The sequence below is a fragment of the Vulpes vulpes genome, chromosome 11, assembly GCF_048418805.1.
Source record: "Vulpes vulpes isolate BD-2025 chromosome 11, VulVul3, whole genome shotgun sequence".
NCBI classification, from domain to species: domain Eukaryota; kingdom Metazoa; phylum Chordata; class Mammalia; order Carnivora; family Canidae; genus Vulpes; species Vulpes vulpes.
This window is the reverse complement of record NC_132790.1, coordinates 59,176,614-59,191,641: the sequence shown is the minus strand read 5'-3', so window position 1 is coordinate 59,191,641 and position 15,028 is coordinate 59,176,614. Positions and strand designations below refer to the sequence as shown.

General features: G+C 47.9%; 1 protein-coding gene across 4 annotated transcripts in view; it reads left to right on the top strand.

Annotated features, from left to right (window-relative positions):
• The window catches only part of SCN10A (sodium voltage-gated channel alpha subunit 10), a 90,326-nt gene that overhangs the window by 64,073 nt on the left and 11,225 nt on the right, over positions 1–15,028 (top strand). For 3 of the 4 annotated variants that reach the window (XM_026000991.2, XM_026000990.2, XM_026000989.2), the window contains 7 exons: positions 1,481–1,604; positions 2,843–2,997; positions 6,192–6,365; positions 10,499–10,621; positions 11,895–12,179; positions 12,896–12,949; positions 13,802–13,939. In XM_026000991.2, the coding sequence (XP_025856776.1) occupies positions 1,481–1,604; positions 2,843–2,997; positions 6,192–6,365; positions 10,499–10,621; positions 11,895–12,179; positions 12,896–12,949; positions 13,802–13,939 (1,053 nt within the window). Of the gene's footprint in view, positions 1–481; positions 499–1,480; positions 1,605–2,842; positions 2,998–6,191; positions 6,366–10,498; positions 10,622–11,894; positions 12,180–12,895; positions 12,950–13,801; positions 13,944–15,028 lie in introns of all 4 variants that reach the window. The other variant, XM_072726494.1, reaches the window with a different exon arrangement.

Sequence of the window (15,028 nt, the reverse complement as noted above, 5' to 3'; positions counted from 1 at the left end):
CTGGGCTGGTCAGCACAATTTCAGTGGAAAGAGGGGGGTACTCCACAGGGTGGGGAGGTGGATAATAAGGACAAGATCCTCAGGTGTTCTGAGTCTCCTTGTCTTCATCTCTGAAACTGAATGGTAATGCCTACCTGGTAGGATTCTTTTGAAGCTTAAATGAGATGCTGCTTGTCAACTGTTTAGCTCCTGCCTGAAATGGAATAAGTGCCCAGAAAATGACAGCCAAGAAAAAAGGAAACAAAAGACAATGCACAGAGAAAGTGTCTTTCTGAGCCAACAGATGAAAGTCAGAGTCGCTTGTGGGTGAGGAAGTCTTCCCTGTGACTGCCCCCGCCCCCACTCTCTTTTGTCCACATCATTTTTTTCCAGCCAAAAACATTCTGATGCTCTGGAGAGGTTGTCTGTATTGAGTAGTGTACTGACAGAGTTACATAGACTGAGCAGGAAGTGAAATTGGGGTTTAGGAATGTCTTAGAAGAAGTAAAAAGAAACTTGGTGGTTTCATTACAAATCTCTGAAGAAAAGGAGCTACAGGGATGAGGTAGCTAGAGAGACTTAGCGTCTTTAATACAACCGCATTAAATTCAGGAATTTAACTCGACACCTAGTCACTGAGAGCTGATGCTGTGACAGGCCTGGGCGGGGCCAAGATAAGGAAAACATCATTCATGCCCAAAGTTATCAAGCCCTTCAGCTTGAGGAATGTCAGTCACTGGCTGTGTGCCCCTGAGCAAGGCTGACCATAGCAGGGTAAGAGGAGAGGGTGGGCTGGGATGGGGTTGGCGGACCCTGGGTGAACAGAAGCCACGTTGTTCCTGCTGAGTGAGGTTTGCCACCTTCTACATGTGGACATCATGTTTCCTTCAGAACATTCTAAGCATTCCCCTGGCTAGTTCTCTCTACCCAGTGTTTTCAGTATACAGCTGCTGGGGATCAGTTTTGGTTTTGGTTTCATTGTTGTTGTTGTTGTTGTTTTGTCCCCGACCCTGACCAGGCAGAGAAGGGCCTGACAGTGACAGATGGGGCACCCACCCCACCATTTGGGTCCATTAGCCAAGCTATCAGGTTTACTAATATGAGAGCAGCTTCAACTCCTAATTGAATTCATCTGGAGACATTATAAGGCTGGAGCTGCCAGGAGGGCAGCAGGGCCCCTGCAGCATTGCTCCGTGATTAAATATTCAAGCCCAGTGCATGCCGAGAGTCTTTATGGGTGTAATTACGGTGTCTCGGGCCCTCGCCAGCGCTCCATCAGGGGCCTGGAGGCTGAAAGCCTCGCACAGCTAACCCTCTGGGGCACCGGAGAGAGCATCGCCGTGCTGGGCCTCCGCAGGGAGGATGTCTGCGCGGCGCAGCCCCGACGGGCTCTCCCTGCTCCCTGCGTCTCGGAGCCCTTGGCCCTGCGGACTGCGGTGACCGGGCAGCCTCGCCGGGCGCCTCAGGGAGCTGAGTTCACGCCCGGGCTTCTGCCCTGCAGGGAGGGGACGATACCAGCTCCTCCGAGGGCAGCACGGTGGACTGCCTGGATCCCGAGGAGATCCTGAGGAAGATCCCTGAGCTGGCAGATGACCTTGAAGAACCAGACGACTGCTTCACGGAAGGTAAAGCTGCGGCCAAAGGCCTCCTCGTGTTGACGTTCATTCGGGCCAGAATCCAGTTCCACAAACTCTCATCCGGGCATCTGTGTGTCCCGGGCCCTGGGCTCCACCAGAGACAGACAAAAAGGGCCTCTCACTGCCTCCTCCCCAAACTAGGGCAGTGGAGGGCAGCATGACCCACAAATGCCAGTTCACAGCACCCAGAGGTGCCACGTCAGACGCGGCTGCCAATGCTGTGCCTTCCTCATCACGCTCAGAAACCCCCTGCTGAGTTGTAAACCAGTCCTCTTGCGGCTGAATAGCAAAAAGATAAACACTCTTGTTTGGGGACATAAAGGACCCAGAGGAGGGACCCAGAGTGCCCCTAAATCCTTTGAGTAACTCTTAAAGGCAGAAAAAACGCCCATGGCCATAGCACCCTGAACTATAGCACCCATCTTGTCCTAAAGGCAGAAAATACATCTTACTCTTTTCTTCCCTCCACGTTTAGAATAGAGAGGCAAGTTGTGTTCTCACTGGATCTGCGTGCATGAAGTGGGTATACATCTAGTTCATACTGTGAAAGTCATTGGGGCTTCAATAATAATAAAAAAAATCTATCAATTAAAAAGCAACAGCATGGGGGATCCCTGGGTGGCTCAGCAGTTTAGCACCTGCCTTTGGCCCAGGGCACGATCCTGGAGTCCCGGAATCAAGTCCCACGTCGGGCTCCCGGCATGGAGCCTTTTCTCCCTCTGCCTGTGTCTCTGCCTCTCATTCTCTCTCTCCGTGTCTATCATAAATAAATAAATAAATCTTTAAAAAAAAACAACAACAACACTTCCGCTCAACCCTGGGCTGGACTGGGCCCAGGCTCCATCCCAGCCACGTGGTGGCCCCTCAGGTGAACACAGGCTCAGGGCATAGCTCCTCACACAGCATGAGGCCCAGGCCCCCAGGCTTGTAGGGCTTCCAGAAATAGGTGGGCACAGGACAGGGGCCACCAGTATCTTTCCCAAGAAGGATGATAATCCAGGAGGAGTTGAGAGTGGGTGAGACCAATGGTAGGGAGGAACACCGGAAGGCCAGGATTGAGAGGCTTGCTGAGAGGGGTGCAGCTTCTCTCCTGTTCCAGGGAAGAATTCCTTTCCTATGAGGTGGCAAGTGGGCTTCCCGGGAGAGTGCTTCCCCAGTGGGGCTAGAGCAAAAATGCTCCTCCCTCCCCAGGGCGACATCACTCACCATCAGTCCTCTCCCCACAGGCTGTCTTCGCCACTGTCCCTGCTGTAAAGTGGACATCAGCAAGTTTCCATGGACTGTGGGATGGCAGGTGCGCAAGACCTGCTACCGCATCGTGGAGCACAGCTGGTTTGAGAGCTTCATCATCTTCATGATCCTGCTCAGCAGTGGGTCTCTGGTAAGGGGAGGTGGGGTCCATGTCCCGAAGCCCTCCAGATGGGGTCTTCCACAATCCCAAGGCCCTGGAGCTGCAGCAGTGAGCTCCCCTGATTCCTAGCCTGAAACCCCCAGTGGGTGGCTGGCAGGAGACCTGCAGCCCAGCAAGCAGGCTGCTCTTAGCAGCAGGGAAGGGTAAGTGCTTGCTGTCTCCATGCCATAGCCTGCTAAACCTGGCTGCAAGTATTTCAAGCAGTGAGGGCATACATCCCACTCTATAGATGGGGAAACTGACACCGAAAGGATTTGAGGCACTTGTCCATGTTTACCCAGCTTGTCAGTAGTAAAATCTACCTTTGCCCTCATTTGATTCCAAAGCTCCTGGCTTTCTAACCCCTGGCTTCCCAAACATCAGTCTTCTCTGAAGGCCCAGTTGAAAGACTGTCATCCTTCGGTCTTATCAAGCCACTTACAAGTACTATTACTCATTCAAAGCTCACAGCAAATCATTTTATCAGCACTTCTCAAAATGTAATTACCTGGGGAGACTTGTTAAAAAGCAGATTCTGAATCAGATCTGGGGTGTGGCCTGAGAATTTGCATTTCCAGCAAGCTCCAGGGGATGCTGATGCTGTGGGTCCAAAGAGCACATTTTAAATAACAAGATCTTACAGGTATAGAGATTCTGAATTAGGAGCTGCTTCCTTAGCCCCTTGCTGAATGGCCAGCTTTGTAGGACAAGGAAGGATGCTTCAGATTGTGCCACAGCTTATGCTCACTGCAAATCTCAACTCATCTTCCTAATGAACCAAGGTAGATGTAGACACAGGAAGGGACTTGCCATCCCCCACGGTCTGCATATTATGGATGAGGTCACAGCCCAAAGACATGAAGGGGCCTGCCTGGGGTCCCAGCTAATTAGTTAAAGGGAAGACGAGAAGCCCTCTCTCCTGATTCATGGCTCCAAGTGTTTTCACTTGTTTTGCTTTTCATATGTCTTTTACTCCCTAAAAACAATCTACCGGATATCTGGGCACCTGCTTAAATGCCAGATTTTCCCAGGAAGGTGCCAAAACCACTCAGTGTATGTCCTCAGCCTTAGGGAGGAGCAAAGCAGGTGAGAAGACATGATCAGGGATGGGGGGAGGGGGTGACCTGGCAGGCCATGGCACTAGGCCAAGAGAAGAAAGTCTCCAGAGACAGGGCTGTGCTGTCACCTCAGGGGAGGGGAAGGGCGTGGTAGCATCTGAGTGGCCATTGTGCACTGCCCTAGCTGTGTCTGTACAGCTCTGGTGCACAGGCCACATTGCCAGGCAAGGGGAGGCTGGACGGTGATTTCTCCCACCCTCCCCTCTTTCCTGTCCTCCTTGATGAGGACAATAGTCACATTTGCTGTTGACAAGGTATGACAATAGTCACATTTCCTCATTACCTCCTCAGCTCCTATCTTCCCCTGCGGGCCTCTTCTCCTCATTTCTCTTTCCATGCTCTCCTGCTCCTTCCCTTCTTTCTGTGCCCCTACTCCACTCACCCCAGCTGCTCCCCCTCCCTCCCAGCAGGGAGCGCAGATCCTGCACCAGCTGCTGGGCCCTCACCTCCCCACCTCCTTCCCCAAGGGACCGAACAGGCTGGCACCAAATTTAGTCCTCCTTATGCTTTTACTTTGAGTACTTTAAAAAAAAAATAACATGAGTTTTCATCTGACAAAGTGGAAAAAAAAAAAAAGCACCCTTGGAAATTATGGGAAAATGCAAAGAAAAAATATCACCCATTTTCCTATCACTCAGAGAGAATCTCACTTTGAAAACATTTTGGTAGACTTCCTTCCCATCTTTCTTATGCATGTAATACATAAATATTACAAAACCGAAACCACATTTATGCATTCTGTAATTTCTCAGTAAATTCTCACAGTAAATATACTCCTACTATCTGACTTCATGGCTGCAGCGCATTCCATTATGGGAATGTGCCACCATTTATTTAAATAATCCCTGTGTTTACTTCTAATAAGCATTGAATAGCCTAGACTCCTTTGAGGACATTGGCTTCTTTCCTGTCTTAGGTGCAATTAGAAGCAGAGTCAGAAGCAAGGATTCTTGCATGAGGAGCTTGTGGAGGGCATACCCTGAGGTGGAACCTGTAAGGGAGGCAGGATCGGGTGAGGAGCTAAAAGATGTGGCTCCCAGGAAGTCCTCCTCTGCGTGATCCCACAGGAGCTATGAAGCATAAAGGGTACCACAGAGCTGTCCCATCTTGAGGCAAAGGGGGTAGTCACTGGCCACAGCTGCATCCAGATCAGGCATTTAACCTCCTAGGCATTTCTGCAGGTGGAGGCAGTTCCCCCTCAGCCCAGGGAGATCCTCAGGAAAAGGGGGCATCCTTTAGCTGTTTGCAGCCAACAGCAGCTGGGGGACGGTTGCATTGGCCCCTCTGACGGTGTCTGAGTGGGGCACAAACATCCATTATCCTTAGGCTGAATTCTTGAAGGCACAATTGCTGAGTTCCTGAAACCTTTGAATCTTCCTGCCAATCTGATCTCTGGAACTGAACTGGTTTTCAGCCCCTGGTCAAGTATAAGAGAAGCCACCTCCCCACAGCCACCACAATACTGGCCTTAGCCTGACTCTCTTCTATCTTCACCAGTCTCCTAAGAGAAAAATGGCACCTTTGTTTGCATTTTCTTAATTACCAGTGAGATAGAGCATTCTTTTTCAGAGGTTCATGGGCGATTCTTACTTTCATTTTTTGTGAACTGGCTGTGAACATCCTTTGATGCTTTTATTTTTAAACTAAGTCGCTGTTAGGATCCCTTTGGTTCACTTCCAAGCCCCAATTTGAGGTTTCCTTTCTCCCTTGCTTTCGGCTCCCCTGCAAAGAGTAAGCCAAGCTGCAGGCTCCTGTTGGCTCTAGGGGGTCCTGGTTTGCATGTCACAGTTCCTCTTCTACAATCTCACTGAACCTCACCCCATACTCCACCACCACCACCACCACCCCCCCCCCACACACACACACACCACACACTCCAAGCAGAGAAAACAAAATGATACAGGCCACCTGGTTCCCAAAGCCTTCCCAGGGCCTGAGAACAGGGCTGGCTGAGTCCTTCCCTGTTACTGGGCCCCAGTGCTGTGGATCCAGGCAGCCTACTATTTTCCTTCCTTCCTTCCTTCCTTCCTTCCTTCCTTCCTTCCTTCCTTCCTTCCTTTCTTCCAGGCCTTTGAAGACTATCACCTTGACCAGAAACCCACAGTGAAGGCCTTGCTGGAATATACTGACAGGGTGTTTACTTTTATCTTCGTGCTGGAGATGCTGCTCAAGTGGGTGGCCTACGGCTTTAAGAAGTACTTCACCAATGCCTGGTGCTGGCTGGACTTTCTAATCGTGAACGTGAGTGGCTCATTGGCACACATGGGGTTTGGGGCCCTCACCTCTGGCTGCAGCTAGCACAAAGGAAGCTTGACGCCTTGCCTTATGGGCCACTCCAGAGAAGAGTCTTGAGCACTTAGCAAGATCTCTGAGAATAGCCTACACACTGGTGAATGGTAAGATCAGACAGTACATGATTCTGGCCCAGTGGCAATGCTCAGGTGAGTCCTCAGTTCCTAGGTCTCCACCCAGAAAGACCACTGACTGCCCTCTGTGGTTTACATCTGAAGCAAGATGACACATGAGGCTCTCAAGGGTCTTATGACCTTGCATCCCTTGACAGGGCTTCTGGACTGAGGGTGAGCCCAGGACTGCACAGCACAGAGAATCTTCCCACCTACTGGCTCAGTGGTCCTCAGCCCTGGCTATGCTTTGGAATCATCCAGAAAGCTCTTAAAAATACAATGAACCAACACCGTTATTCCCTGAATTTCAGATCTCTCTGGTCCAAGGTGGAGCCCAGGCATCAGTATGTTATAAAAGCTCCTAGGCAGTTCCAATATGTGTGCAGCCAGGTTGAGAATCACTGAATTTGCCCCACTGGCTTCTCCACATTGGCACTAGAAGGGACAGAGGGTCCCTTTGGAGAGGTACTGAGCTGAAGCATGTGTGTTCAGATTCACACTAACCCATGGCCACTAATTGCTGCACGAGGGGATTTACCAAGGGCCTCCCACATGCTAGACTTGTGATTCCTCCCAGCTGTGAGGAGACCATCCTCAATGAAATCTCCTAAGAGCCTTCCTAAGCCCTCAAAATCCAAGAGTGGTCTCTCCCTCATCTTACCCATGACAATCCTCTATCTCTGTCCAGGTCTTTGCCCTCTTGGCTTTGCAGAATGGCTGCCTGAATGATTTGCTCACTGTGGCACAGCTGAGGGTCCCCACAGGCAGGGGAACGCTTGTGCTGTGTTTGTCTCTGCCTCCCACACTCCAACAGCCACCAGGACCAAGGTCTGCACATCAGAGGTGTCAGTAAATGTGTCTGTACTCAGTGCTTGCCTCCTGAAGCTGGATGGGATCCAGTACAGAACATTCTGTCCAGCCTCCTGTGCTGGCAGGTCCCCCACAGCAGGTCTGTGTACTCAATTCTCTTCTTTCCTGATACCAACGTGTTGGCAGCATCAGGACACTGTACCACAAGGATTAACTGTGAGGCCTGAAATCTGAGTCACAGGTGATAACTTTGTGCATATAAAATAATTATTCATAAGTGAAGGAAAAATGTTTTATTCTGGCTTTGCACCCTTGTTAGGGGCACAGGCGCCCTTCCCTACATATGTCTCACTACTCTAAGCCCCGATCACCTTAAATGCTCACCTTCTCATTCCATCCATCTTCCTCCTAATTCTTCCTTCTGACCATCCATTCTTCCTTCCCCATAGCCCTCCTTCCATATACCCCAGCCGTTCATCCTTTCTTTTTCCTTTCTTCTAATCATCCACTCATCTTTACTTCTCCATTTATCCTGTCAGTCTTCTCCCTCCTTCCATCTATTCTCATTCTGCTTTCTCTCTTCTCTTCTGCCTAGCCTATCTATCAACTGTTCCTTAATCCTTCTATCTTTTGATTCACCTTTCTATCTGACCATCCAATCATCTAAACTTCCATTCACTCATTCATGCACCTTTGATCCAAGCATCCTCTTATCCATTCATTCTTCCATCTTCCCATTTTTCCTTTAACCATCCACCTATCCTTCCTTCTTTTTTAAAATTTTATTTATTTATTTATTTATTTATTTATTTATTTATTTATTTGAGAGAGGGAGGGGTGAGGAGCAGAGGGAGGAGAAGCAGACTCCCCACTAAGTAGGGAGACCAACGTGGGGCTCAATCCCAGGAGCCTAGGATCACAACCTGAACTGAAGGCAGACCCTTAACTGACTCAGCCATCCAGATACCCCAATCCTTCCTTCTTTTCACCCATCTGCCTGTTAATCCCTTTTCCTTCCATTCCTTCATTCAACCAATCAACTTTCCATCCATTCTATAATCTCTTCCACTCATTTATTCTATACAACTTTCTCTTTCCATTCATCCATCGGTCATTTTACCCAGCCATCCATTCTTCTCCCTTTCATCCATTCATCCGTCCTCTATGCTATACTTCCGTATTTTATCCTTCTTTCTTTCATCCTTCCTTTCAACTATCTGTCCTATCCATCTTTGTATCCTTTAATGCATTATTCTATCCAACCATCCTTCCATTCATCTTCCTTCTTTCTCTCCTTCCTTTCATCCATCTGAAAATGCTTATATATTTTGTTCAACTTATCAAATGTTTATTTATGACTGCTGAATATAGGATTGTCTTATAAAGTGCTCTGGGGGAGGCAGAAGCCAAGAAATAAAAACTCCTTATCTCCAGGAGTTTGTGCTATAATCTTTCAGCAGATAGATAAGACACACAGAAAGAAATAAACCTATTATAAGGGGGAGATATGGTGAGCACTGCTGGAAATAATTAGTGTCTTAGGGGCACAGAGATATGAGCCTGTGGGGGTGGGGAAGTTGGGAAGGCTTCATATAGGAAATGACATTAAATGTAAGGCTTAAAATGAACAGGAGCATTGAGGTGCGAAGAGGACCAGAGGAGGCCAGTCTTAATTAAAGGATGACCCTGAGCAAAAGTACAGACACAGGTATATTTAGAGAACAATCTTATTTGGGTAGAATATATGAGTGAAACATGGCTGAAGAAAACATAGTCTGCAGCTAGTATAATACAGACTAAGGAATCTAGAACTTAACCTGAGGGTGATAAAGCACTAGTGAAGTCTGGGAGTAGGAGACACACATGATTACAATCAAATTTGCACTGGAGAATGGATGCAGTACTAGAAACCAATTGGGAGGCTAGCGACCTGAACAGTGGGAGTGGAGCTGGGCTTGGGTAGAGGGCTTTGATGGAAAGACCCCAGACCCTGATTGCTCCAACTATAGATTTTGCACATGAGGCAAACTTCCCAGGGGACTGAGCAAAAAGCTGAATAGGGTCCAGCATGAAACTGGCCCCAAACCTCCCTACCTTCTATCAGCCAGACAGCTGGGTACTACCTGCTGGTGTCTGGAGTTTTGCATGGATGAAGAAAGTGGTTTTTTTTTTTTTCCATTCTAGCTCTTTGTCCTGGTGGAATAAGCCACCCATTCAGAGAATAGACATTGTTTAAGGCTTTAGCACCCACATGGGGACCCCTTCCCTTCGGAAGGTCTGGTGAATCTCCCCACCTGGCTGCCAGGATAAGCTAAGTCTGAATTCAGCCCACTAGTCATGGTGGAGTTGGGGTCTTCCAGTATTGGGTCACAGTCTCCGGCAAGCTCAAACCTATGCATGGTTTACTCAAAGTTTCTGGGAGGTGTGACCATTTGTCCATGTCAATTTGTGTCCTTTACAGTCCTTGATCAAACACTTTTTAAGAAGACCAACAGGAAGTCACAACCCAGTCATTACACTTCAGTCATCTGTCAAAGCTGGATTTCATGAGCCATGCCACTCACTCTTCCTTTTACTCCCTCATTTTATACAGGCTGAAAGTATGACCTGGACTAGCAAAGCACTGACCCAAAGTCACACACACAAAAAATTTAGGGGTTGAGAGGAACCTAGACCCTACTGAGACTAGGACTCTCTGCCCTCCACCTTTCTGAGCAAATACAATTGAGACTCACTTTGCATTCTTCAAAATAGACTTTCAAAAAAAAAAAATAGACTTTCAGCATAACCCCCACAAAGGGACATCATCTCTCCAAGTCTCTGGAAGTCACAGTTTCAAGGCTGTTGAAGTCTGGCTGATGCCTCAGAGGGGAAAAGGAAGATTGATATAATACACTGAGAGCTTGACCACCCATACCACATTGTGGTGATGTGGAAGACTGAGTTTTTCTTTCCCGGAGGCTCAGAGACGTGATGAATGAAATCCTTAATAAAGGGAAAGATATTGAACTCTCTCTAGACCTTTCACTGGAGTTCAAAATAAGATTGGAGCCAGGATGATGGCTTGGATAGAGTAGGTGGTGGGAGGGATTTCCTGTCTCCTTCTACTAGGATCTTCTGGAAACTAGAATAATGTTTTTGCTCTTTGCCTGCATCCAGATCTCCCTGACAAGCCTTATAGCGAAGATCCTGCAATATTCTGATGTGGCATCCATCAAAGCCCTTCGGACCCTCCGTGCCCTGAGGCCCCTGCGGGCTCTGTCTCGATTTGAAGGCATGAGGGTAAGACCTATCTCCAAACTGCTCTGGTCTCCATCATTTTGTACCCCTTTCCCCCTACCATGTCCTTCATGTCCTGACCCTGAGCTCTGGGCCTACCCGAACAGCTGGGCTTTGGGTGGGTCCCTGCTTCCTGCTGGGACTATAGTGGCACTGCCATATTCTAATGCTCTGGTTTTCTTTCATGTCCCTTTGTGAGCACTCGTCCTGTCTCACCTCAAATATCATGTCTACCAGCATTCAGACTCATAAGTCTTCCTGTTCTTAGAAAAGTGATCCTGCTTCAACATCTCTTGCCTCTGTCTCCCCACCCTGCATCTTGTCCTTATTGCCCAAATCTCCAGAACACCCCAAACCCCTCATTTTTCCAAGACAAATGAGCCTTTCCTCTGACACTCCATTTAAATGTGGTGGCACCATCAGCTCAGCACCATGGCCACCACTCATTGGAATGCATCCTCTTCAACACAATGCAGTCATGGGGTCCTGTGGATTCTTCCCTTTCACCCACTCCTTTCCTCACCCATCACTGTCACCTCCATCTTGTCCTCACTGTCTTCCTCACAGTGGAGTGCTCACAAACCAGGCCCTTGAATTACAGGGAGAATGGAGAATGAGGGACTGCTAATTTGTCCCCCTCCCCTTCCTTATAATTACAAAAGGCTCCAGGTTCTAGGAGTGAGGTTTTGCTTTCTCCTGCCATGGACTCAAAGAAGACATCCTATCTTCAAAAGCAAAAATGGACTTTAAAAAATTAGCTTGTACCTTCACAAACACTAGAAGCTTATGATTGAAATAGTTTGAATTTTGTTTTATTTTATCTCTAGGTTGCTGCTTTACAAATAAGCAAGTTTGTGAATATGCATTTTGGTTTTCACTAATTCTTGAATGAAGCATATCTTGAACTGTAGTTTTGAAAGCCCTTTTAAAACAGCCTTTAAAAAGAATAAAGCAAGGCACTAAAATTTGTATGTGCAAGCACAACACATACACTCACACCTCTAAATGAGCATGTGTGTACTTGTAAGTTCATGCGTCTCCTCAGGCCTGGGGAAAGACCCTAAAACCTACCCAGAATGAAATTTAGGAAGAAGATCTAAACCCATCTTCAGTTGCCCAATGCCTCTCAATCTTCTGAGTCTGAATTATTGCCCTAATTCATCCACTTATATTACTGCTTCCAAAGGCTACTGGCTCATGAAGCCAGTGTAAGTAAGTGTAGACAGAAATGGGATCCAGCAAGAAGTGTTTCAGATCCTTTTGCATGTCTTCCCAGGTGGTTGTAGATGCCCTGGTGGGTGCCATCCCATCCATCATGAATGTCCTCCTCGTCTGCCTCATCTTCTGGCTCATCTTCAGCATCATGGGTGTGAACTTCTTTGCGGGGAAGTTTGGGCGATGCATCAACAAAACCAATGAATACTTTTCTCTTGTGCCTTTGTCTATTGTGAATAACATATCTGATTGTAAATATCAGAACCACACTGGCAGCTTCTTCTGGGTCAATGTGAAGGTCAACTTTGATAATGTTGCAATGGGTTACCTAGCACTTCTGCAGGTGGTAAGTCCTGAGATCAACCGTATCTCTTCCTTTGGCTACTTGATAATGTGGAGGATCTGGGGTCTTCCAGAAGTTGCTATGTAGAGACTTAGCAAGGGGTAGTAATCAGTGTGACCTGAAGTCACCTCTCTATTCCTACAGACTAGCTTGATGCTAAAGGGCCTTACCAACCAGTGCAATGTTACAGTGGTGCAATTAGACAAGCGTGGGCTCACAGAATAGAATAAAGGGATGACCTGCAATGCAATTGTATCAGGTGATGACTTAGAATTCACTACTTGTACAAAATAGACATGATATAGCCACCTGTCCAGTCTTCTACTGCAGATCCTCTCCTAGATGGTAATAAATTGTATTCCAGACCTATTATAACGATGGAAATTGCTGGTGGTGATGACAGACAAACACATTCACACTCCCATTCATTCATTCATACTTGCCTTCATTTGCTTGTTCATTCAGTCCTCCATTCAATCAGGTGTTGATGCAGTTGCTTATACTTTTTTCATGCATCTCACTGTTTGTTCATGCATTTGTTCAACAAATAATCCCTGAGTAGCTGTGGTGTGCCAGGCAATGTGCTTAGCCCTGGCAGATATAGGGAACTGCCTCCAGGGGGTCCATCCCTATATAAGAAAAAACAGACAAGCGAACCAAAACAGAGTTCAGTGTAGACGATGTGCAGACACTGAGTAGCCTCTGCTCCTTGTTTCTAGGCAACCTTTAAAGGCTGGATGGACATAATGTATGCTGCTGTTGATGCCCGAGATGTGAGTCTCAGCCCACCGTGCCTATTGCCTTCCCCTTGGTGCATCCCACTCACATCAGTCTAGTTGAAATTGACTGAAGGTGGCCTTGATACCAGAAGAGGCAATCCCCCACAACAGCCTGTCCTTATCCTTCCCTGGAGCAGTGTCCAGGTGGCCCTCTGTTGAATGTTTAAGCCAACCTCACCTGCTCTCCTACCAGGCAGAAAACTGAAAACTCCCCAGGCTTTTCAAGTTCTTCTCACTACTGAGGAAAGTATCTTCAGGACTGTGTGTGAAAGCACACCCTGGGCAGAGGCAGTAGTGGAATGGTGGCTAAAATAAGAGCACTGTAATGGCAGCTGGGTGGAGGAGATGGGTACTGCTGAGAAAAGACCCTTTGCTGCTGTGGCAGGCATTACTGATGCCCTGCCCCAGATCCCCTCAGCCACCTCTTGAGTTCACCCTTATGCTGTGCTTCTGATTCTCTGAGACTTGACTTTCTTCAATGCCTCAGAGCTTGCTCAGCAGCCCCTCCCCCAAGTGCAAGACATTGAGTGTCCACAGGGGCAACCCTCACAGATAAGTTTTGGGAGTCTGTAGATAAATGCTTCCCAATCCCTTAGAAATACAACTCTGAGATGCATTCTACACAATTCATTGGAGAACCCCAACAGGATGGAGTGCCAGTTGCCCCCCAGTGAGAGCCTGCTTAACAATCTCCCCTTCTGCTTTTATTCTGCTTACCCTCCACCTCCCTCTGTCCTGCTTCCTGACTCCCAAATAAACCACCCACCGACTCCCAGTTCCTTGTCTCAGGGATGAACACAAACATACACCCACCTGCTCCCCATGCCTCACCTTGTCTGTTCACAGGTGAACTTGCAGCCCAAGTGGGAGGACAACGTGTACATGTACTTGTACTTTGTCATCTTCATCATTTTTGGCGGCTTCTTCACACTCAATCTCTTCGTTGGGGTCATAATTGACAACTTCAATCAACAGAAAAAAAAGATAAGTGGGGCTCAGGTGTTTCCATGAATCTTCCACTCCCTGTCCCCTGGCCTCATGACTAAAGCCAACACTACTCGTAGCCCTCATGTCTGACTGGGGGTCCAATTTTGGCCTTTAACACCAACACCCACCTTTGCATCCTGACTATAGCCCTCACACTTTCCTGGTGTCCTGGGACTGCTACTGGAAGAGCTGCATTTCCCTGTATCAACAACATCCTCACTTCTGTCTGGGTCCCCTTCCTCTCTCTCAGAGTCCCCAGGTCTTCCCAGCTGGAAACAGGTGTGCTGGGTGTGTCCCAGGTGACCCTTGAGAAACATAAACAGGGAAAGAAAAGGCTCCAGCACCTGCTGCCTCTGTCTAGGGCTCTGATCCCCTGAAGCACTGAGTTGGGAGGCCTCAGCAAGGGCCAGGGCTCCAGTGTTGGCAAAATCCCAACCCTCCTGGGGATGGAGAGGAAGACCTTTGCCTCCATGGATGAATGGAGGAACCCATTCATCTGATGAATAGGAACCCAATCCCAAATAACCTGTCATGTTTACACTAAAATATGAGGGCATTAAAGGTATAAAATGCTTTATTGTTACCCTCTATTAATGTTTCATTTAATACCCCCCATTCCTTTGAAATAGATAAAGCACCACTTTAGACTTATGTAAGCTGAGATCCACAGGGTGGGGAAAGTGGGTCATATGGATAGGGTCACATGGCACAGCACTGAGAGTCCAGCGTTGGTTTTGGTCTTATACAAACCTGGGCTTGCATTCCCAGCTCAACCACTCACTAGATCACTGACCCTGACAGTTTTTAATAACTCTCTAAGCTTCAGCTTTCTCATCCATTCAATGGAGTTAATGATACCTATTTACAGGATTCTGGTGAGAGGAAAGTAAAAGCTGTATAAGAAACACCTAGTTTGGGGCACCTGGGTGGCTCAGTCAGTTAAGTATCTGCCTTCAGCTCAAGTCATGACCCTGAAGTCCTGGGATCAAGCCTTGAATTGTGCTCCCTGCTGCCTGCTCAGTGGGGGGTCTGCTTCTCCGCCTCCCTCTGATTCTCCCCTCTGCTCGTGCTGACACTCTCTCTTGT